The sequence below is a fragment of the Planococcus citri genome, chromosome 3 (genome assembly GCF_950023065.1).
Source record: "Planococcus citri chromosome 3, ihPlaCitr1.1, whole genome shotgun sequence".
NCBI lineage: Eukaryota > Metazoa > Arthropoda > Insecta > Hemiptera > Pseudococcidae > Planococcus > Planococcus citri.
Genome location: NC_088679.1, coordinates 71,409,015 through 71,433,736, shown reverse-complemented (window position 1 = coordinate 71,433,736; position 24,722 = coordinate 71,409,015). Strand labels below are relative to the sequence as shown.

The window sequence follows — 24,722 nt, the reverse complement described above, 5'->3', positions numbered from 1 at the left end:
ACTAAAAAAAAAGTTGCAGCAACATTTTTTTACTCTAACTTCAAAGGTGTACAGTTTTGAAACCAAGCGTCCTACAAAAATTTCACATAAATGAAATTGTAGAGAATTTAATTCTCTTTCAGCATAATGCCATCAGATTTTTGCTAGGACGTACGGTTCGTCCGGTAAATGCGGAAAACTAAAAGACTGAAAATTTTTCGATTTTTATTTCAGTGAGCTTTTATGAGCTTTTAGAAACTAATTTTTTTGGTTCAAACTCATCAAAATTTTCGTAAAGGATAGGGCTTTCACCCCCTGTATTTTTTTTTTTCAAAATTGTTAGCGGTATTGTTGTAGCGAGGTTTCGAAAAATGGTGTAATGTTGTGATTTTGCTGCTGTCCTAAACTAATTTGCATGCTACTGTATGCACTACTTTTGTATGTAATAGCGGTTATGCTAAGCATGCTTAGCTTTCTAGTTAAATTTCTTTCCCGCCAAGACCTTAATAATAAGTAGGTAGGTAGGTTCCTAATTCGCGAACAAAAAACAAGAACACAGATTTATTTCAATCAGCTATTTTATTCGATGTAATATTTCTACGCATACAAGTGTAAATTAAACCCTTGGATGAAGTTGATGGACGAAGTAAGCATAAATCAGAGCAAGATACTCCGTTGCATGGATTTGTAACCTGAAAAAAAAAAATGAAAATCGGTTTTTATGATTAAGTACATAAATATTTTAGGAAATTAAAAGAAAGTAAATTAATGGTTTTGGTCTTCGAGTAAGTATTCTTAAACAAATAAATAATAAAATGGTATCCAGAATGGCCAAACGGGCGTACAATAATATGCAACTTGCAAGATCAATATTCTGGTCATTCAAATTACCTACGTGTTCCTGTCAAAGAAATATCATTAATACCAATTTATATTTCTTGAATTCGGTTCGTTGTCCAGAAGGTTAATTTTTATCCATATCCTTTATAAGATAGTAAGTATACCTAAGTATATTAATTCATATAGGTATGGGAAGTTGAAATGTAAGTAGGTATTTGAAAGAAAATCTCGCAAACCTAATTTAGCCATAAGTACGAATAACCAACATACCTTACTTCGTTGAAGCAGGGAATTATAAGCGTACAAATATTTTACTGAAGAGGCATTTCTATCAACTGTAAGAATATCAAAATCATTCGATAGATTATCAAGTTCATCGATCCTTCTTTTGAAACGATAAATTGTATTGTGGCCAGCTCTAGTGTAGTACACAGTATTTTCAAATACAGCAAAAGTAAAACAATCTTTTTCGAGGGTGTATAAATTCCAAATACTCTGTAACATAATTACAAAATTTTACGAGAGGTTAAGTAGTATAAGTATACCTACGTATAATTATAATCAGCTAGGTACCTTTTGCACAAAAGAATTAGATAGGTAGGTATCTCTAACAACAGAGAAGAGAGATACATACCTACTTTACTTACCCATGCCAAATTCGAAAAAAATTTGAACCAGATAAAGCTACCAACATCGAAAGAGTAGCAATGCAAAAATGCATAATCACCCAAAATTTTAGCTTTTAGGTGCTGAATGCATTTCCCAATTCTTGATGAATTTTTTAAAACCCAATTTATCCCAAAAAAGAGAAAAAAAAACAAAATTTTACCAAGTTGACCAGAAAGGTTCTAAAATGATCTCCAGTTGATTTGGCATATCAAAAATAAGGCATAAACTTCATGAAACCACTTTCAATCGACTCAAAGGGTTGAAATTAGAGGCCAAAGTCAATTTTAATTTTTAGCTTTGGGTAAAATTTTGTGAAACTCGATCAACATTCAAAATTTGCCGGAGTTTCCAAAATTGTTCAAAACAGTTCAAAACCGTTTCCACTCAATTTGAAGAGTCTACATAGTCTACATTCGTTTCAGCTTTATAGGCTAATTCAGTGAGATTTTGATTTTTCCTATTTTTGGTACAAATTTGATTCTCATAAATTCACCAAAAATTTTAAAATCAATTTTAGCCACTAAAATTTTGGCTGATGATGCATTTTATTTAAGTACATACCTACTTTTTTGGTTTAGATTAGTCCGGTCCAAAGATTTATCTTCCGATTGGGATACCTTCATCATACATAGGTAGGTATGTAAATCAATTCAAAATCAAATTTTAATTAAGAAACCCTACTTGCTGAAAGCACCCTCTCTCCAATGCGACCATAGAAAAAATTTAGCTGAATCTCGGTAGGTATACCTCGGCAATGATAACTGAGAAGTATTTTATAAATTATTTTCCAACTCACTCTTGAACTAGGATGGATGTAGAAATTCATTGATTTTACATCCGCACCTTCATGCTCAGGTAACGAAAGATGAATCCAGTACAAATTATCAGTCAATTCATCAGCCATAGACGAAATTAATTTTGGACCGAGTTCTTTAACCAAGATACTCTCACTGCTTCCATCCATTGCAGCTTTCATTATGACGTCATTGTCGATCCAAAACATGAGACTAAAATCATAAGTAGGTACCTAGGTGAATTCATCTGTTCGCTGAATTTAGGCGAGAATCATTTCTTTTAAAATGAGTTCGTAGAATAAAAATAATTTTTAGCAAAGATTCTTGCATGAAAAAAAAAAAACAACAACAAAACACTCACCCAAATTTTGGAGCCAAACTAACCGAGGAACATGACGAAGTACAATTTTTAAGTTGAGTGCAAAATTCGCCATTATTAACGCAAACCGATAATGATGAATTAGTCGTGAAATAAATATTATTGGTGATCCAATCAACTGCTATTGATGTAACTTTTGAATCTAAAAATATAAGGTTAGGTAGTACTCGTAAGTAATACTCAATTATATGTAGTAATGAGTAAGATTAGAAAGAATGATTCTGTTGTACGAGAATGGTGATCGTTCTTCGTTTTCTTCCTTTTTTTTAAATGAATAGGTAGGTATTTCAGGTATTTGGATATTCCTTCTAATTAAATTAAATAAATGAAAATAAATACCTACTTAATTTTACTATCTCATATGTTTTTTTTGAAACCACCGAGATCTTCAATATTAATCCAAAGCCACCGACAAAAGTTGCACAATAAACGAAATGATGAGCTGCTGTCAGAGCTGTACAATCCACTCCAGTTTGCAGAGTAGATGTTTTGTTGCTGCTGAAGAAAAACATTTTTATTTCGTCATCGGTTGAATAAATTAGTAAGTTTTTGAACGACACTGAAAATTTGGGAAAATAAGTTACTTAGATACTTAATCGTTTCATGAAGGTCATTAAATTCGTAAAAGCAGATCAGTAGACTGTAAGCAAAGCAGTTAAGCACTAATAAGAAGGGGAATTGTTCATATCATGCGTTGCAACAAGCATCTAGGTATATAGGTCCTATCGAATATTTCAGATAGCTTTAAAAAAGTACCTACTTACTCACCGCTGTTATAACATTTATCATTATTCACTCCATTAACGCCACGAATGTGATAATTTTCATCATTTAAGCACCTGAAAGTCAAACTATTCCCATAGTAGAAGCATTTCTGACCACACGGATCATACGATAAGGTATCTTCAAACATACATACAACACATGCAAATTCATAAATTATTACTCATCACTCCTAATTTAATTAGGCTAGGTAGGTACTTAATAAAGTAGGTAGGTATTTATGATAAAAAAAAAAATTGAAAACAAGTTGATCGAGTCTTGGAAATGCTCACCTCTACATTTGAAATCAGCCTGAGAGTGTGAAAAACTTTTGTAAAAATCAGAAACTTTGTATATACCCGAAGAGCAACCATTTGAACATGCCTCGCAAAGGTATTCATCTGCAAGGACAAAATTTTCAATAAATTAATATTAAAATTAAAATCTATTTTAATATTAAATTTTGACCAATCACATTATTTTTATTTTTATTTTATTTTTTTTACCATATATGGAACAGCCATGCCATTCATCTGAGCAGTCGAAGCAATTACAGACTCCGTCGCAAATGAATTTGAAATCAAGACATTTCAATTTATCTTGACACAGGAATCTATTCTGTTGCAAATGACACTGTTCGATGTTGGTTTCGTGGCCTGGTTATGAAAAAATCAAAAATTCAATTTTTTAAATCACATTGTAAAATTTTAGCACCTGTTTAATTTATTAATTCGTCCTCCACTTACCACAGTGTAATTCATCTGATCCATCTAAGCAATCCTTTCTCGTATCACAACGAACTTTTATATCTTTGCACGAACCATCGCTTAGGCATTTGAATTTCGCTGTTCCACAACTGTACTAAAAATTAATTTATATCAGGTCACAAAACTGTTTGATCAGCATTTCGTCAATAAAGCTTTACTCTTATAATCAGTTAGGTATAGATACCAGGTCACATCCGTACGCTTCATCGCTGTCATCAGTACACTGCGAAAACCCATCACAAAATGAACCGCCATTCAGGTAAACCCGATCTTTTTCGCAAAATAAATTCGCTGGATCAAGATGACTTGAAAATACCTGGGACAAAGTAGACATAAATATTACATTATTAGTGTGCGTAGCACACTATTGGTTTCGTTCCGAAAGTTGAAAAATTCTTTGGCTCGAATGTTCTCTTAGAGGAATGGGCCGATTTTTTTGAATCTTTCGTAGGTAGGTGAGGCATAACTTGAGGGAGGGAATGTCGTAATTATAATTGCAATTACTCAATTAGCTTCTTGAGTAATTGCAATTAATTATGAAAATTTGTACCAAAAAAAGAATAAAAAAGGGAAAAGGGCCATATCAAAAGGGAAGCCGACAAAAGCGAAGCCGACTTTAAATTTTCAAAATTGAACAATGAGAAAGGTATCAAAAGCGGCGCCGACAGTCAGTTAAATTTCTAAATTTATGTAACTCCACAGGGGTGATTTTTCGGAAATTAAACAATGGGAAATGTTCTTACAACCCCATGCGGTGTTACATAAATTTGGAAATTTAACTGACTGTCGGCGCCGCTTTTGATACCTTTCTCATTGTTCAATTTTGAAAATTTAAAGTCGGCTTCACTTGTGTCGGCTTCCCTTTTGATATGGCCTTTCCCTTTGTGTTCGCTTATCTGCCGGTTTTTATTGAATTGAGCGAACACAACGGGTGGTAAAAATTTAATTTTGAAGAGCATGTTGCGGCTCCACGTGGAGCTAAACTTTAAATTTTCAAAATTGAACAATGAGAAAGGTATCAAAAGGGAAGCCGACATCGGTTTTAAAATGTAACACTGCAGGGGTCCTAAAATATTCTTATCTACAGTGTTATCTTTCCCATTGTTCAATTTTAGACTAGATGCCGAAAGCAGGTGGTTACCCTTTCGGAATGAAAACCCACCAGTCATTTGTGAAACACCTGCAGGTGTTTCATTTACACACGTAGATGCTGAAAGCAGGTGGTTACCCTTTCAGAATCAAAACCTCCAGTCATTTGTGATTTTGCTGTGCTCCCAAGAGGTTATCTCAATCTCTCAGTACTGCAGTGCTTATGCTTTCCTGATATATCGTGTTGTGCTCCGGAGCTTTCAGAATAGCATAGCATAGTGTATTCGGAATCGCGTTGTGCTTTTTTTTTCAAAATCGTGTTGTGCTTTTTTTTGAAATCGCGTTGTGCTTTTTTTTCAAAATCGAGTTTTTTTTTAAAATCACGTTGTGCTTTTTTTTCAAAGTTCGCGTTGCGCTTCTTTTTTAAAATCGCGTTGTGCTTTTTTTTTCAAAATCGAGTTGTTTTTTTTTAAAATCACATTGTGCTTTTTTTTCAAAGTTCACGTTGCGCTTCTTTTTTAAAATCGCGTTGTGCTTTTTTTTAAAAATTGTGTTGTGCTTTTTTTTCGAAATCTAGTGCTTTTCAATTCCTAAAATTTGCATTGTGTTTTTTTTCAAAGTTCGCGTTTGCTTCTTTTTCTGAAATTGCATGGTGCTTTTTTTCGAAAACGCGTTGTGCTTTTTTTCTAAAATTCGCGTTGTTTTTTTATTTTGAAGTTCGCGTTGTGCTTTTTTTTCAAAATCGCGTTGTGCTTTTTTTTCGAAATTGTGTGGTGCTTTTTTTCGAAATTGCGTTGTGATTCTTTTTGAAGTTCACATTGTGCTTTTTTTTTCAAAATCGCGTTGTGCTTTTTTTTAAAATCTCGTTGTGTTTTTTTTTCAAAATCGCGTTGTGCTTTTTTTCTAAAATGGTGTGGTGCTTTTTTTCAAAATTTTGTTGTGCCATGATTTTTGAAGTTCGCGTTGTGCTTTTTTTTCAAAGTTCGCATTGCGCTTTTTTTTAAAAATCACGTTGTGCTTTTTTTTCAAAATTCGCGTTGTGCTTTTTTTTTTAAAATCGCGTTGTGCTTTTTTTTTAAATCTCGTGGTGCTTTTTTTTTCAAAATCGCGTTATGCTTTTTTTCCAAAATGGTGTGGTGCTTTTTTTTCAAAATTTTGTTGTGCCTTTTTTTTGAAGTTCGCGTTGTGCTTTCTTTTCAAAGTTTGCGTTGGGCTTTTTTTTTAAAAATCACATTGTGCTTTTTTTCCAAAATTCCCCTTGTCCTTTTTTTAAAAAAAAATTGCGTTGTGCTTTTTTTCTAAAATTTGCGTTGTGCTTTTTTCCCTAAAATTTGCGTTGTGTTCTTTTTTTTTGAAGTTCGCGTTGTGCTTTTTTTTTCAAAATCGCATTGTGCTTTTTTTCAAAATTTTGTTGTGCCTTTTTTTTCAAAGTTCGCGTTGCGCTTTTTTTTCAAAATCACGTGCTTTTTTTCCAAAATTTGCGTTGTTTTTTTTTTTAAAATCACGTGCTTTTTTTCCAAAATTTGCGTTGTTTTTTTTTTAAAAAATCGCGTTGTGCTTTTTTTCTAAAATTCGCGTTGTGCTTTTTTTTAAAATCTCGTTGTGCTTTTTTTTCAAAATTGCGTTATGCTTTTTTTCCAAAATCGCATTATGCTTTTTTTCCAAAATGGTGTGGTGCTTTTTTTCAAAATTTTGTTGTGCCTTTTTTTTCAAAGTTCGCGTTGCGCTTTTTTTTAAAAATCACCTGCTTTTTTTCCAAAATTTGCGTTGTTTTTTTTTTTTTTTTAAAATCGCGTTGTGCTTTTTTTCTAAAATTCGCGTTGTGCTTTTTTTCCTAAAATTCGCGTTGTGTTCTTTTTTTTTGAAGTTCTCGTCGTGCTTTTTTTTAAAAATCGCGTTGTGCTTCTAGTTCTGAAATTGCGTGGTGCTTTTTTTGAAATCGCGTTGTGCTTTTTTTTCAAAATCGCGTTGTGCGTTTTTTTTCAAAATAGCTCTGTGCTTTTTTTCCAAAATTTGCTTTGTGCTTTTTTTCAATGTTTGCGTTGTGCTTTTTAAAATGAAAATTGCGTTGTTTTTTTTTGAAATCGCATTGTGTTTTTTTCCAACGCTCGAGTTGTTTTTTTTCAACGTTCACATTGTGCTTTTTTTTCTGAAATTGTATTGTACTTTTTTTTCCAAAATTGCGTGGTGTTTTTTTTTCAAAATCGCGTTCAAAATCTTGTTGTGCTTTTTTTTTGAAGTTTGCGTTGTGCTTTTTTTCGACGTTTGCATTGTGCTTTTTTTTTGAAATAGCGTTGTGCTTTTTTTCGAAATCGCGGTGTTTTTTTTCCAAAATCCGCATTGTGCTTTTTTAAAAAGTTGGCCTTGTGCTTTTTTCAGAATTCACGTTGAGCTTTTTTTCAAAGTTTGCATTGTGCTTTTTTTTCAAAATCGCGTTGTGCCTTTTTTTTCAAAATCATGTTGTGCTTTTTTTTCCTAGTCCTCATTGTGCTTTTTTTTTTTGAAGTTCACGTTGTGCTTTTTTTCCAAAATCGTGTTGTGCTTTTTTTTCAAAATCATGTTTTTTTTCAAAATCGCATTGTGCTTTTTTTTGAAATCGCGTTGTGCTTTTTTTCAAAGGTCGCTTTTTTTTCAAAATCGCGTTGTGCTTTTTTCCGAAATTGTGTTGTGCTTTTTTTCCAAAATTGCGTGGTGCTTTTTTTTCAAAATCGTGTTCAAAATCGCGTTGTGCTTTTTTTTTGAAGTTCGCGTTCTGTTTTTTTTTCAACATTTGCGTTGTGCTTTTTTTTCCGAAGTCGCATTGTGCTTTTTTTCAAAGTTGGCCTTGTGCTTTTTTGAGAATTCGCGTTGATCTTTTTTCAAAGTTCGCACTGTGCTTTTTTTCAAAATTGCGTTGTGCTTTTTTTTTCAAAATTGTGTTGTGCTTTTTTTTCGAAATCGCGTTGTGCTTTTTTTAAACTAAAATTCGCGTTGTGCCTTTTTTCAAAATCGCGTTGTGCTTTTTTTAAAATCATCATTGCGTTCTGCTTTCAAAATCCCAATTGCTTTTTTCCAAAGTTGCTTTGTGCTTTTTTTGAAAATCGTATTGTGCTTTTTTTCTCGAAATCACGTTGTGCGTTTTTTTTAAAATCATGATTGCGTTCTGCTTTCAAAATCCCAATCGCTTTTTTTCAATGTTGCATTGTGCTTTTTTTGAAAATCGTGATGTGCTTTTTTTTCATAATCGTATTGTGATTTTTTTTTAAATCATGATTGCGTTCTGCTTTCAAAATTCCAATCGTTTTTTTTAAAAAGTTGCGTTATGCTTTTTTTTCAAAATCGTATTTTGATTTTTTTCGGAATCTTGTTCTATTTTTGAAATTTGCGTTGTGATTTTTTTCTAAATCGCATTGTGCTTATTATTTTGAAGTCGCATTGTGCTTTTTTCGAAGTTGCGCCTTTTTTTGAAATTTTGTTATGCTTCTTTTCCAAAATTGCATTGCGCTTTCCAAACTAAAGAAGCTACGCACACTGTTACAGCTGCGCTTGGCGCAGCTGTCTAGTTTAAAGGTTTTTTTTTCAGTTGGTAGGTAGGGCAACCTTTGAGACCAAAAACTGCAGTGAGACAATCTATCTCGAATAAATATTTTTTTTTTCGAACATTACTCAGTATTCATCCTTTGTAAATTATGTGTTCCGAAAAAGGAAATAACAGGTAGAATATTTTGGCTCACTCTGTAAGGAGCAGATATGCCCTCCGTAGAGAGGTAGGACAATAACCTCTCGTCGGAGGTTATATTGTAACCCCTCTTTCGAAGAAGTTTAACGTACTTCTCCTACATTTCTGGAGCCCAAGGTAACGTGTACGAATATCTCCGAGCGTAGGTCGCTCCATTGCTCCAAGCTCGGATACATATCCTTGAACTTTTGCCTATATAACCCATTGCACAGACCATCTCGAGGATTCTGATTTTTGGCGAAAAACTTAGTGTAATGAATCTCTGACAGTCTGCTTCATAGTACGGGCACCGAACGCTGTATCGTTTCAAAATCGCAAAAGAGTGCAACCGGCAAGATATAAAAATTTGGCAATATATAGTCGAAAGTAGACCTTTCCCCGATCCCGAAACCACCATTACATTTTTGAGATCGGATTGCAAAACCATTTCAGGGGTTCCCAAAGTTGTGAAAATTGTCTATTTTTTTCCTACATATTTTGGCTTATGAGTCTTCACAGAATATAGGTAGGGAACGATTCTGGGCTTAAAACACTCGTAAAGGACCACCCTTCAAATAGCTACTCATAAAAAACCTCGCTCAGTGATTCTCAACCCTTCAGTGGTTCCCAAAAAGGGAATTTTCGAAATTTCTTTTTTCAAGTCGCGCGATCAATCGAGTATTACTCGGAGGGTAATTGCGCAGCTGAAAAATGATCTCAGTAAAAAGTTTGGGCATTTCATGAGGATTTCAAATATGGGTCAGTTTTTGCCCTAGCGTTGATAGGGGTTGAAATAAGAGGGGTTGAAGGGGAAAAAACATGGTTTTATGCAATAACAAAAAATTTCTAATTTCGTTTTGTACAAGCTTATATCGTTTCTTATACTTAATATATTGTAATTTCTTACCCCTGTGAGTGATTTCGTCACTTTCATCCCCTAAATTCCGTGAAACATGAAATTTTTCAAATTGAAAAAAAATCTGAAAATTGAAAATTCATCATTCTGTTTGAGTATACATAGCCGGATAGCGTTGAAATGCCCTTTACCTTTATTTTTACCAAAGAGCATCCCCCTCAATTTTGAAACAATGCTATAGATCGACGATATTGGCGTGGTTTTAAAATACTTCGAACCTTGAGATCAGAAATTTCCCAAAATCCGAAATTCATTCTGCAAACTAATTTCAATACGTTACAAAGTCGACAGCAGGTGAATTTCAAATCGGTTTGGAGCCTCCGTCGACTTTTTGAAAATTACTGGAGCCTCCAGCAGATTTTTGAAACTGGAAATTTCCCAAAATTTCATCAAATGGAGATGGAAATTTTGATTTTTTCCCTCATTTTTGGCCTAAATTGGATTTTCAAAAATTCACCAAAAATCGAAAAACGCACTTTAGCACTTGAAATTTTGACAGGTGATAAATTTTTGCTTGATCTTTCGATCTACCTTTGTACAGTTTAAAAAATGTTGTGCAAGTCCTATGTTGGAACACAAAATCTGCGATTTCGGCTGACCTATCAATCAGAATGGCCGCCATTTTGTAAGTAAGGCCACTTTTTTTTTTTAGTACAAGGGATAGAAATGTTCCTTAGAACTCCCCCTTTAAGAAAAAAGTTGCCCCGGAGCATCGCCGGGGGGTGCAATTTATCCTTAAGTGGGCTCCCCGACTGTTTTCGATTTTTGGTGAATTTTTGAAAATCCAATTTAGGCCAAAAATGAGGGAAAAAACAAAATTTTACCAAATTGATCAAGAAAGCTGAAATTTGGGATATACCCTATTTTCGACATGCCAAATCGATTGGAAACTGTTTCAAACCGTGTTGAGCAGTTCTGGAGTCTCCAGCAGATTTTTGAAACTCGAAATTCCCACAAAATTTCATCAAATGGAGTTGGAAAGCCGAAATTGATTCTGCACCCTAATTTCAATACGCTACGAAGTCAGCATCAGGGGGATTTCAAGTCGTTTTGGAGCATCCATCGATTTTTTGAAAATTACTGGAGGCTCCATCAGATTTTTGAAACTTTAAATTTTCACAGAATTTCATCAAATGGAGATGGAAAGCTGAAATTTACTCTACACTCCAATTTTAACACCCTCTGAAGACGACTTCAGGTGGGTTCAAATCATTTTGGAGCCTCCATCGACTGTTTTAAAATTACTGGAGCCTCCAGCAGATTTTTGAAACTTGAAATTCCCGAAAAATGTTACCAAATGGAGTGGGCAAGCTGAAATTTACTTCGCAAACTAATTTCAATACGATATGAAGTCTACTACATGGTGGTTTCAAATGGGTTTGAAGCTTCCAGCTACTTCTTGGGAATTTCAATTTTCCAAAAAACACCATACGACCTCTCAAAAAGTGGGTGGAGGCTCCAAAACGACTTGAAATCCACCAGCAGACGACTTCGTAACGTATTGAAATTAGTTTGCAGAATGAATTTCGGATTTTGGGAAATTTCTGATCTCAAGGTTCGAAGTATTTTAAAACCACGCCAATATCGTCGATCTATAGCATTGTTTCAAAATTGAGGGGGATGCTCTTTGGTAAAAATAAAGGTAAAGGGCATTTCAACGCTATCCGGCTATGTATACTCAAACAGAATGATGAATTTTCAATTTTCAGATTTTTTTTCAATTTGAAAAATTTCATGTTTCACGGAATTTAGGGGATGAAAGTGACGAAATCACTCACAGGGGTAAGAAATTACAATATATTAAGTATAAGAAACGATATAAGCTTGTACAAAACGAAATTAGAAATTTTTTGTTATTGCATAAAACCATGTTTTTTCCCCTTCAACCCCTCTTATTTCAACCCCTATCAACGCTAGGGCAAAAACTGACCCATATTTGAAATCCTCATGAAATGCCCAAACTTTTTACTGAGATCATTTTTCAGCTGCGCAATTACCCTCCGAGTAATACTCGATTGATCGCGCGACTTGAAAAAAGAAATTTCGAAAATTCCCTTTTTGGGAACCACTGAAGGGTTGAGAATCACTGAGCGAGGTTTTTTATGAGTAGCTATTTGAAGGGTGGTCCTTTACGAGTGTTTTAAGCCCAGAATCGTTTCCCTACCTATATTCTGTGAAGACTCATAAGCCAAAATATGTAGGAAAAAAATAGACAATTTTCACAACTTTGGGAACCCCTGAAATGGTTTTGCAATCCGATCTCAAAAATGTAATGGTGGTTTCGGGATCGGGGAAAGGTCTACTTTCGACTATATATTGCCAAATTTTTATATCTTGCCGGTTGCACTCTTTTTGGAATTTTCGTTTCGGTGCCCGTACTATCACAGGCTGGACTTAGAAATATTTTCCAAAAAGTGAAATGTAACGTAAAATCTCTCACTAAGTATGAGCCCCCTTAAGGATGGTTCTGTGCTTTGTTTCGGTAATCGCGAGTGCTAATTCGATGTTCGGTTCCTACCCTCAGTAAATTATTGCCGATTAATCCCTTAAGGATCTAATCCGCTAGCTTTTTGATGTAACCCACTGCGAGGTTAAATTGTATTTGAACATTAATCACGTTAATGTCGATTGATTAATGGAATTTTGGAGAAGACCTCATTCGATCCGGATCTTGAGGAATTCGACCCCTGGCAATGTGTATCTAAAACCAATACCCTGCGATGTGCTTAGTATTAGTAGCACCCCGATGAGCAGGGAATGTGTACAGTGTTGAGGCAGAAGATGTACCCTAAATCCTGTCTGGGTTGCGTTCGCCCGATCAAATTAAGGTAAAATGAATCATCCCCTTTATTTGATATGCTTAATCTTATTTAAGTTTTAACTAACTTTTTGAGAAATAACTATAACTACAAAATCTGCTTAACTACTAGTTTAGTGTAGCATTAGGTTAATTTTAATTATGCCTATTTTAAATTAATTATGACTTCGAACCCCATAATTAATACAAGTCCTCAATTGTTTTATAACCAACATTATAATTTATAGAACAATTGTCTCGTGTTTTATTTCCACATGTTAATAAGAAATTGTATGTGTATAAAGGGTATTCGTATCGATCAGTACAAGCACCTATTGAGCTAGCATGGTGCCTGAAAATAATCCCTTAGGAATATTTATCAGAAAATCTCTAGGTAGAAAGTATTATTATAAACCCACCAGATTGTCTTTCTCATCTACCTCACCTAACCCCGATCTATCCGAGTATCACTCTATCAACTTAAGATATATTTTATGTTGGGTAAAAGAAATTTCACCTTGAATTGACTTTTTTTTTTTTTTTTTTTTTTTTTTTTAGAATCCTAAAATTGTAAATAGGTAAGAAAAAAAATTTATGAAAAAAAAACAGGTCAAGGTAAATTTATCTCAAATAATTTGTTCAGAGCAAAAATATCTTTACTATGATTATTTCAATAAGTTTGGACATGTTTCGAGAAGTGGGTAAAGTACCCAGTAGATACCATATGGGTGCTTATAATTATTTCTCTATTAATTTTTTTTTCACATTTCCCAAAAATCTAGATACAATATTTTGGGGAAATATCAGTAAAAAAATACATTTTAGCGAATAACTACGTAAATTCCTTAGATAGATAGGTACCTAAGTATATTACCTGCTTATATTATTACCAATCAAATAAAATTACAGAAGGAATAATTTCATTACTCACCCCAATATCAGCGACGAAAAAATCGAAGAAAATCAGCCATTTCACGACATTGGAACTGAACATTTCATTCAACACGAACCGATGATTTCTTTTACAGAAATTCATAAACTGTACCTACTATTCGTAATGAAAAAGTTTCAAGAACCTCTAAAAACAAATCGTTAGGTAGGTACTTGAATGATTAGATATCTCGCCGAATAATTAGTGCCAATAAGTAAACATTGATATAAAATCTATACAACGAAATGGCTTCATCGTCATAAGTAGGTATTATTATCTCATCCGAAAAATTACAAGAAATCCATGTAATCTTATACGATGAAATATTAGAGTGATTCATTCATTTATTTCAGTCACTTCGTCTTTTGAAGATGGCGGAATCATAACATGACATCCATTTCTCAGATTTGGGTCTCAGCTTCTGAAACGGTGGAATTTTCCACGAATCCAGGCTATAACCAGATAATCGTAAGCAAGGGAACTACGTACATATGTAGATAATGCTGCAAAAATAATTAATCGATCGTAAAATTTATTATCGACTCGTTAAAAAAAACTTTGACGTCATTTTCTCACGATTTAGAATCAATTTGTATTAAGCTTACTTGCAAATTAGGTAATTCAATTGTTCTAATCGCAAAAGAATGGTCAGAATAGAACACGAGAGTAATTGTGTATAATAAGCAGGTACACAGCTTCGTGATTGAAGTTCGATTATTACCGCAGGAATTTTCAGAATTTGAAAAAAAGAGAGATGAGGGGAGAAGAGGTGAATTTTCATTGTAAATTAATAATGATTTAAAAAAAAACACACGCGTGATCTGAGTGTTGGCGTTTACTATTAATTGGTTATGAGAACGATTAAAGAGTGCAGATGGAAATGTGTTATCAGGTATATTAGTAGGTCTAGGTACGATTTATGGGTATATACATACACAATATACAGTATAGGTACACTGTACAGATTGTTGAATATAAACACGATCAATTAACATTCATATGCATTTAATTTAGGTATTTAAAAATTACGAACACAATAAATGAAGAACCTAAAAAGGTCTAAGTAGATAATTAAATATAATTTCGGTACTGAAAACATTCGACCAAAATGTGATCTTCCTCCCAACATTCCTGAACCTACTTTTTAGAATTGTCATCATAAAAAAAAATATAAAGTCGTTCATAATCTTAAAGAATCGCGAATATTACATAAATTAGAACAAAAAATACAAAACAAAATACAAAAGAACTCAATTCAAATTTTCAAGAATTCTGCCCTATGCTACTATAGTGATAATAATTGCTGTTATCTAGCTCGTAATGGGTGTCACTGGGTCCACTAGGTGTCGTCCTTAGATCTTCTAGTACAGGTTGAGTGTCGTTTCTGGGCTCACCAGGTCTCGTCCTTAGATCTTCTAATACAGGCATCAGTCTCTTGAATAAAAAGTAACCGAATACAATGATAAATAACGTTGATAGGCTCAATAAAATAATTATTACTAATAGTAACGGTAACAGCCAAGTATCGAGCAAGGTTCTTGTACTCGAAGCACTATCGTTTTCATCTCCAGACTGTAAAACAGTTTGAGGTTTTTTTGGTTTCGAATTTGAAATTTTATTAGACCTGGATCTCTTATTATGAGTGTGTTTCGCCGTGAAATGTTGTTCTTCGTTTAACAAAACTTCAGCTGAAATTGGTGGAATCTTCATTTGACACCAAAAAGGCTCAGTAATACTCGTATTTGACCAGTCGGTAGTATTCTCGCAAATAATACAGGAGTGATTTAGACCTCTTGAATGGGAGGCTGGCTTTTGCAGACATAAATCAAAACAGAAAGATTCGTTACACGGATTCGGTATCTGAAAATGTAATTAATTTCGAATTATTTTAAATTATTTTAAGTATGTGGCGATATTAAAAAAAAAAAAAAAAATAGACGATTCTGACATTTGAACTCTTACCTTTGTACGTTGAAGCAAAGGATTGTAAACGAATATGTTTTTTATAGTTGAATCTAGATCGGTAATATAAATTTCAGACGATCGACGAACTTTTTTTGCGACAAAGATGCTGCCATTGTCGCGTATTGAAAAAAATACGCTGTTTTCGAAAATTGAAAATGATGCGATATTTTCGTACGAATTTGGTGACCATTTCTGATTCTGTAGAAAATTAATTAAGTCGATAAGAAAGTATTGTCTTATGGTCATAGGTTAGTCTGATTAAATTTTAATGATGAAATATAGGCATAATTAATAGGTAAGGTACCTACTTGGCTACTTACTATTTTTTTATGATCAGGATATGCAAAATTAAATAATTTCATGAACTGGATTTCCTTTTCGTATGAATTGAACCAATAAATGCTGTTTGTCGGTTCGTCGACTTGTAGTAGAGAAATTGGAGACGAGTCTTTGAATATTTCGCTTATTCTGACGCCGTCCATGGTTGATTTAAAAATTCGATTATTTTCAATCCAAAACATCCACCTGCGGACAAATATTCCCAAAGCGAAGTTATAGATATGGGATGAATAATGATTGGACTCTTACAATAAAGTACAAAAAATAAGAACCCAAAATTTTACCTGATAATTCTGAAAAGAAGTTTTGAAAATTTTCCAAAAATAAATTTTTGGTTTCCAAGTCAATTTTTTACCCCATTTGATATCTACCTGAATCTGATATGGACGAAAATCAGTTTTTCTGCTATTTCAACCTCCAAGAGCGATATGTTTTAATGTATCGAGATTTTCTTGGGTTACCAGCAGATAAAAAAAAATGCAACATGAGCTATAAATAGGTAGGTACCTATTATAGCTTGCTTTTCCCAGAAACCCCATTTTCGTATATCTACACACTTCGATGCTAAAGAGTGTAAGTAGTTCCCTTATTAGAATGATAAATACGAGTAAATAATTCGTGACTGTAACTATGTAGGTAGGTACCTATATACTCACCCAAATCTTGGCGCTAAAATGATGGAATATACTTCTGCAGATCTTGATAGTAACCGTGAGCAAATTTTGCCACCCTCATCACATACGAATATAGAAGATAACGCCGAGAAATAAATGTTTGATGTAAGCCAATCTGCTGATAAAGATTCTACTATCGAATCTGAACAAAAATAAGCTGGATTGATTAGGACTTCAGAGGCAATTGATGCGATGTAATATAGCAGAGATTTAATATCAGACTACCACCTACGTAATGTAGATGAGATAAATACGGGACCATATAAGTAAATATATTTTACTCACCTAATTTGAGCAACTGGTTGACTGTTTTATTTTCTGAACTAATTGAAGTCTTGAAAATTTGCCCAGTTTTGTTGCTAGTGGTTGCAAAATAAACGTTGAATTGAGACGCGGATATCGCTGTACAGTTGACACTTTGTTGAAGAACGTATGTTAAATTTGTGGTCAAATTCAACACCTTTATTTGATTTGAGGTTGAATAAATCAAAATATTTTCATATTGAACTGCAATAAACATAAAATAATAATGATAGGTAGGTATAGATAAAATTCATACTTCGCGATGAATTTCTTACACATGAAATTCTAGGATACAGGGTCTCCAATAATATCGGGCATAGTTATGTATGTAGTTGGTGAGCATTTTCAAAGCCATATTACATAAATGTACCAACCTACCTTGATTCGATGCTGCTAACTCATGAAAATTCTCGCCAACTATGCCCTCTATATTATTGGGGACCTTGAAAGCAGAAGTAGGTACCTACTTATTTCCATATTCAGCTTACCGTCATTGTAACACTTCCCATAGTGATTGGATTTTGTTTCGGACGTTTCGGATTTGTAATTCTCATCACAAAGGCACCTTTCTTGGTTGGAATGCGGCTTATACTGGATGCATTTGTGCTCACAGCGAGTCTGTGGATTGCTGCATCCTGCAACAATAATATAAAAACGAAATTAAAAAAAAAATCTGCTGAAGTGTAGTTAGTAGCCTAGTAGGTAGGTACTTATTTGTGATAGAAAAACAATGACATGGGAAAATGAAATGATTGCGTAAATTTTGTTAGAAAACATCAAGTTCTTTCGAAGGCTGTGAATACTTATATGTATCTATAAAAACAGGTAAGTGTATCCCAGAAATGGGCTATAATAAATGTACCTCACCTACCTACACCTCTTTTTATACTTACAAGTGAGCGTTTTGAAATCACTCTCCGACTACGGGGTTTTCATTGTTTCATAAAACATGTTTTTTTTTTTTTTTAGAGAAAAATGAATTACCTAATGTAAATAATTCTTTTAATTTAACTCTCTCACAATTATCAACAACTATTGATTTATGATCATTCTGGAGGCTCCAGCAAATTTCTAATTTTCTCTGAAAATTTAAAATCACACTGGAAGGATTTAAAATGAACTTTGCCACCGATAACTTTGGTCATCAGTGCTTATTGAGTACCCTCTTGACCGTTTTAAGGGTAGAGGCACCAAATATGGACCACTTTTTTTTGCAGGATTGCCACTTGAAAACTATAGTGGGTAGAAACCTCCACAAAGGCTTAAAATGAAGTTCCATCCTTCCACTAACACTGTACAAAACTTCAGGGGTGAAGGTCAACTTTAAATATGTTTTTTCTATTGTTGAGTGATGAGTGTCAAAATGACAGTTTGAAATTTTGGACGCCTAATATGGACCTTGGACCACCTATAAAATTTCAAAATAAACATACTTTCACATTTTTAAAAGGTCATATTTATTTGAAGAAATGGACAAAAACACTTATTCTCAGCAGTTCAGGTTTATTTTGAATATATTTTTTTAAATTGTTGAATGATGAGTGTCAAAATGACAGCTCAAAATTTTGGACACCTCATATGGACCACCTAAAGAATAATTTCAAAATAAACATATTTTTACGTTTCAAAACATCATTATTTATTAGTAGAAATGAACAAAAAAAAGTTTTTCAAGCATTCCCCTACTCAGCAGCTGTAAAAAATGAGTAAAAAATTCAATATCACAGGTGGTCCATTAGGGTGGCCCTTAAAAAAAATTTCGGAATTTTTTTTGGGACACCCCCTAGTTTGGTGCTGTTTTATGAGAAAATAACGTACACAAATTTTTAGCTCAATCAATGCATATTAACTCGTGCCGCACGCCCCTTTTTGAAATGTAAGCATCAGACGCGCGAGTTCAGGATTTCTCCACGATAACGCGTGGGGAATTAGACTCCTTGTACCCCGGTCCTTTATCTCTTACATGTTGTAAGTTGGTTGTTGATTCCAGGTAGTTTATCAAGTTCTTTATTGGGTGTATGCATGCATAGGAGGGAAGAGGGATATGCCCTTGAAGATCAGTGTTTGGTTTTTCCCACTATAGAGATCAGTTTGCTGCCAAAAATTGCCAAATAGGCCTAGTACTATTACTTTTTGTCCATTATTCCCAAAAAGGCTTGAAGTCCATTCTGTTAATTTAGCATAAAAAAAAATGTTGCTACATAAAAAGTTTCGCTTTTGAGCTGAGAATTGCTACGAAGTCCTGCTTTTTCCTGAAATTAGTGTCGCAGTATCGGTTTCTATCAAAATGGCAAAAAAGCTCGCATTTTACCAAAATTATGTAGAATTTTCTTTTTTTGCCAAAATCTGCTAAGAATTGTGATGTTTTTTGCATCAAAAAGCTCCCACTCTTTTCCAATAAATTGTTCTAATGTGCAGTTTTTTTGCAAAAAATCCCTAACTAACAAGCCATTTTTTTGCTGAAATAATATTCAAAAGTCTCACTATTATTCTCAGAAATCACAAAATTTTCAATTTTTAATCCAAAATTGCCAAAAAATACCTCCTTGGCAGTACCTAATTGCCAAAGAGTCTCACTTTTTCCTAAAATTATTGAGTTTCATTCTGACATTTTGATTAAAAGCGAAAAGTTCTAGTTTTTTTGGTGATTTTTTTGTGCATTAAAATGTATTGCACATGTTTTGTCACTTTTTTGGTTACTTTTTCGAGTTTTTTGGGTTACTAATAAATGAATGCTGGATTGGCCTTTTTTTTTTGGAAAAAATGAGTACGAGCCCTGCAATTTAAAAAAAGTATTGATTAAATTTTAAAAATAATTGCTGATATTAGAAAAACCCATTCTTTTGAAGTAGGTAGTTCTATTTTTTGAATTATAAATTTTCCAAAACGCTTGCTTTCAGTTCGCTTGAGCCATTCAAATTGAAAAATTATATAAAATAATACATAAAATCAAAAAAAAAATCGAATTAGTATTGTATTTTTTTTTTCAAACAGTATCACTCCCTTTTTTAAAATTTTTATACCCATCGATTGGGTTAAAATCATGAGTTTTGTCTCAAGAATTACAAATATTGTCGGCAAAATGACATGAACACCTCACCCCACACAGCATGACTTTGATCATCCTCTAGTTAGGACAAACACGAACGTTTAAGATTGAAAAAACAAGTTGAAGTTGAGGCGCGTTAATAGCCTAGGCAAATAGCGGGAAAAAATGGGTGAACCCAGACATAATTGGGATCAAAGTTTTTTTTTGCGGATATTGTCTAGGATGGTGTGGTGAACAACATACTAAAAGCCCCCGCCCCTACCCCTAGAGCTAATCCCCCCACAGTGGATCAAAGCCCCCATAATCAGTTTTTTGAAAAAAAATTCTGAAATGTCAACTTTTGAGTAAAATGAGCACTGATTATTTAATCTCCTCTCAAATACCTATCAAATAGCTATCAACCAACTCCCTAGCCCCAAAGGGGGTGGCGCTACGACCCCTAAAAGTGATGTGATTTCAATAAGTTCACATTTCATGACTTTGGGACTTGGAACCTGTTCTAATCGATCAAATAAAGTCAAACTTGGGAAATGAGATTCTTTTGGGACATAAAGTCAACCCCTAGGGTGGGGAGGGTCAAATTCGAAAATTACGGAAAGGTCATTTTTTTGGAGGGGCATAATATGGCCCCAAATGGATGAAAATGGTCCAAAATTGTATCATTGGTCAGTACTCCCATTGTGATCAACATATCCAAATTTCAGCTTCCTAGGTCATCCCCACTTCTTTTAAGGAGGAAAAAACCGAAAATAGGGGTAAAATGAGGGGTTTTTTACCTTAATTCCGCCTTAAATGGGGCGGGGATGACCTAGGAAGCTGAAATTAGGATATGTTGATCACAGTGGGAGTACTGACCAATGATACAATTTTGGACCATTTTCATCCATTTGGGGCCATATTATGCCCCTCCAAAAAAATGACCTTTCCGTAATTTTCGAATTTGACCCTCCCCACCCTAGGGGTTGACTTTATGTCCCAAAAGAATCTCATTTCCCAAGTTTGACTTTATTTGATCGATTAGAACAGGTTCCAAGTCCCAAAGTCATGAAATGTGAACTTATTGAAATCACATCACTTTTAGGGGTCGTAGCGCCACCCCCTTTGGGGCTAGGGAGTTGGTTGATAGCTCATTTGATAGGTATTTGAGAGGAGATTAAATAATCAGTGCTCATTTTACTCAAAAGTTGACATTTCAGAATTTTTTGTCAAAAAACTGATTTTGGGGGGCTTTGATCCACTGTGGGGGGATTAGCTCTAGGGGTAGGGGCGGGGGCTTTTAGTATGTTGTTCACCACACCATCCTAGACAATATTCACCAAAAAAACCTTTGATCCCAATTATGTCCGGGTCAAATTGCATTTTGCCAAGGCTATAATGTAAGTTTCGTTTGCCACGGGTCTGTAGTGGAATAGTACTGAGCTCGCGCGCGTGATGCTATCATTACAAAAAGTGGTGTGCGACACAGGTAAATATGCATCGATGGAGTTGAAATTTTTTATGCGTTATTTTCTCATAGAGTGGCACCAAACTAGGGGGTGTCCCGAAAAAAATTCAAAATTTTTTTTCCCACCAAGTATAAATAAGGGCCACCCTAGTGGTCCATATTAGCGCACCCTATAAAAAAAAACTTTGCACCAAAAATTTCTGTGCGTATCCTCATTTTTAGCAAAAACTGATCACTCCAGCAGAAACTACATCCTTTTTTGATATTATAAACATCAATGACATTTAGAAAATTACACCATATACCTATATATTTTAATAAAAGTTGAAAAACACACTAAAAAAAATTTTCAGTGTCTCAAAATAGTTTTTTGTAAATTTCTCAGCAAGTTTTGACTTTACAGTTGTAATTTTTGTCTCATTCGTTTTTTTGGTGAAAAATACATCAGAATACATTATTTCCTGACAGATTGCGCTAATTACCAATGAGAACACGTGCTGGTCCATATTGCGGACTGGTCCATAATTGGTGCTCTTACCCTTATGTGTTTAATGAGGAATCCTGGGAGTGTGAGTTCAAAAATTAATATTGTTGATCCACATTTTGTACAAATTTTATAAAAAAGTGAAAAAAAAACAAAACGATCACTCTACTCAAAAGATAGTCTCAATTTGATTTTTTTGGAGCCTCCAATGAATTTTCAAACTTCAGAAATTTAAAATTGCTCATGGAAGGGTCAAAAATTAAATTTAGCTTCTACATATGTATATGTTTGGTCAATGCTTATTGAATACTTTCTCCACTGTTTTAGCCTTTAGGCGATTTTGTGATATTTCAGGAGTGTGAATTTAAAAATGAATTTAAAAATGAATTTTTGATATTTGTAGGTAAGTATCACTCTACTCGAAAGCAATCTCAATTTAACTTTTTCGGAGCCTCTAGCAAGTTTTTTGGTTACTGCTTACAGGGCATCCTCTTATTCTTTTTGATTGTGTAGTTTTTTAGAGATTTGACTTTTTCCACTCTTTTTCTGGAATTTATAAATTGATCAAAAGAGTTTCAGCAATCAGCACTGATCAACTTTATAGGCGCTAAACTTAATTTTCAATCTTTCCAGATCGGTTTAAAGAAAATTTAAAAATTTCCGGAGGCTTCATAGAAAGGCCCAAAACAGTTCAATAGAAGGAATCACGTATATTCACATTGGTTTGCTTCACTCAAAAAGTTGATGTTTTATAAATAAAGTTCAAAAATCACCCTTGAAACAAATTTTTAAAAGTTTTTGGAATCTTAAAAAGTTTACCAAAAATTCAAAAATGAACTTCAGCATTTATTTCGTTTACGAGAGTTTTAGAACATGCTCTTTTGATTCAGTTTGATTTCATTCAAATCAGAGAGTGTGAATGGAAAAGGTTTCCTTAGGTATGATTTGAGAAATTAGAAGAAATTGCTTAAGCACTCAAGTTGAAGAAAACCACCAATACAATCTTCATTATGAAAAAATAACGGTTTCATTCGTATAAATTCGAAAATTTTGCCAGCCTACATTGGGATTTGGGATATTCCTTAGAATTTTCCAACTTCAACGTAATTCAATTAAAAATGTTACTGAAAAACAAAACAAAACAGTTCGAAATTCTCATCTTACCTGCACAATTTTGATCTGAAACAAAGAGTGCTGTTTCGCTTATTAAAGAAATGTTGTTGGTTGACGTTGAAATACAGGCATGTGAACATTTTTGGCATAGATATTCATCTATAAAATTTGTTAACACAATAATTAAAACATAAATCTGCATAATAAGACTAAAGTAGGCTAGTAAAGTAGTGTACTTAGGTATCTGTAAATAGTGTTGGAAAAGTTAGAAACGATTAATGAGTAATACCGACCGTATTTGTAGCAACCGTTTTTTTCATCTGAACAGTCTAAACAATTGCACTCTCCATTGCACATGTATTTAAAATCAATACATTTAGATTCATCTTCGCAAGCAAATTTTCCATTCAGTTCAGTGCAGTTTTTCAAATTTGTTTCGCCTCCTGTGATAAAAAGATGACTCGATAGTGTCGTAAAAATACCCAGAAAATGTGCAAAAAATGAAGTTCAATTTCGTCTCTTAACAAATAGGTAAGATAGTCTAGATGAAGCATTTACACATTAAGTACCAGGTAACTGGGCAGATATTATGGATAAAAAAGATTATCAGGTACCTGCATAGGATTTATTTTACATAGGTACTTACCACAATTGAGCTCGTCCAAGCCATCCAGGCATTCCGGATTCGCATTGCACCTAACCTTGATTTTCATATAAGATGGTCCATTTCCACCACCGCATTTAAAATCTCCGGGATGATAAGACTGGTAAGAATCAAGATATAAATTCAAAAAAAAAATAAGAAAATCATATTCCACGAATGAAAATTGAAAACACAAATGGGTTGGGAAGGTACCTTACCTGGGGAGGTAGACATGCAAAGATTTAAGTACCTATTTAAATACATGTAATTACGTAATATGAAAGGTCTCACCTCATCGCATCCGACATTTTCATCGCTGTTATCGCCGCAGTCATCTTCACCATTACAAAACAGATCATTTCGAATATATTTTTCATTATTGAGACACCTAAAATGAGCTTCTTTTGGATTTCGACGTCTGCACTACAAAAAAATTCGGATATTAATTTTTGTGGATATCTTATAATAGTCCAATTTATGGAAGAATCACTTAAAACACGAACTATGTAGGTACCTATTTTATAAATAATAAAATTTTACCTGTGCTGTTGTTATTGCTAAAATAAGAATAACAATGCTACTGGGGAAAATCATATCGCGTAGGAAACTCGACGTCACAGAGGAGTTATTGATTAATGCAGTTTTTTTCAAACAATTTGCTAACTAATCAGTAATTAATAATTATACTTATAGGTAGTTGAAGTAACACTAGACACGAAGACACTCTGATATTACTCGTATGGAATGATTGAATACATGAATACCTTAACAAAAAGTCAGTAATAGCTTATATCTTCAACATCTTGACGCATACAGAGCTCATAGAAAAATCGTCTAATCGTCGCTCGTTGAAAAGGAAACGACAACCAAAAATTATCAATGATGATTTCAGGGCGACTTAGCTACTTAGTTATTATCTTAACGTTGTAAAGTAGCGTATCAACTTAGTTTCTTTTTTGATAAACACGATTTTACAATATCAGCTAAAAAAAAATAAATGAATAAGAAAGTAGGCCTTTGAAATTGACCGTGAAAATCGTATCATCGCAGCATATTTTTAAAAGCATAAACAGATATTTTTCAACAAA

General features: G+C 33.7%; 2 protein-coding genes across 3 annotated transcripts; both read right to left on the bottom strand.

Moving 5' to 3' along the window:
* Positions 1-522: 522 nt before the first annotated feature.
* On the bottom strand, positions 523-13,832 carry LOC135838862 (low-density lipoprotein receptor-related protein 1B-like). Its single transcript, XM_065354662.1, has 11 exons — positions 13,621-13,832; positions 4,375-4,506; positions 4,170-4,284; positions 3,930-4,079; positions 3,717-3,824; positions 3,430-3,564; positions 3,005-3,220; positions 2,644-2,803; positions 2,285-2,495; positions 1,090-1,314; positions 523-671 (listed from the first exon to the last, which is right to left on the bottom strand). Exons 1-11 carry the CDS (start codon positions 13,723-13,725, stop codon positions 546-548), a joined length of 1,683 nt encoding a protein of 560 aa, XP_065210734.1. The 5' UTR covers positions 13,726-13,832; the 3' UTR covers positions 523-545.
* Positions 13,833-14,437: 605 nt separating this feature from the next.
* On the bottom strand, positions 14,438-24,672 carry LOC135838845 (low-density lipoprotein receptor-related protein 2-like). Of its 2 annotated transcripts, XM_065354638.1 has the most exons (12): positions 24,175-24,672; positions 23,926-24,057; positions 23,638-23,755; positions 23,285-23,434; positions 23,043-23,150; positions 17,390-17,536; positions 16,884-17,105; positions 16,581-16,740; positions 15,906-16,110; positions 15,583-15,783; positions 15,245-15,480; positions 14,936-15,054 (listed from the first exon to the last, which is right to left on the bottom strand). In XM_065354638.1, exons 1-12 carry the CDS (start codon positions 24,226-24,228, stop codon positions 15,048-15,050), a joined length of 1,740 nt encoding a protein of 579 aa, XP_065210710.1. In that variant the 5' UTR covers positions 24,229-24,672; the 3' UTR covers positions 14,936-15,047. The 2 variants fall into 2 exon arrangements, with proteins under 2 accessions (XP_065210709.1, XP_065210710.1); XM_065354637.1 differs by having other exon boundaries at positions 14,438-15,480; positions 24,175-24,671.
* Positions 24,673-24,722: the final 50 nt, after the last annotated feature.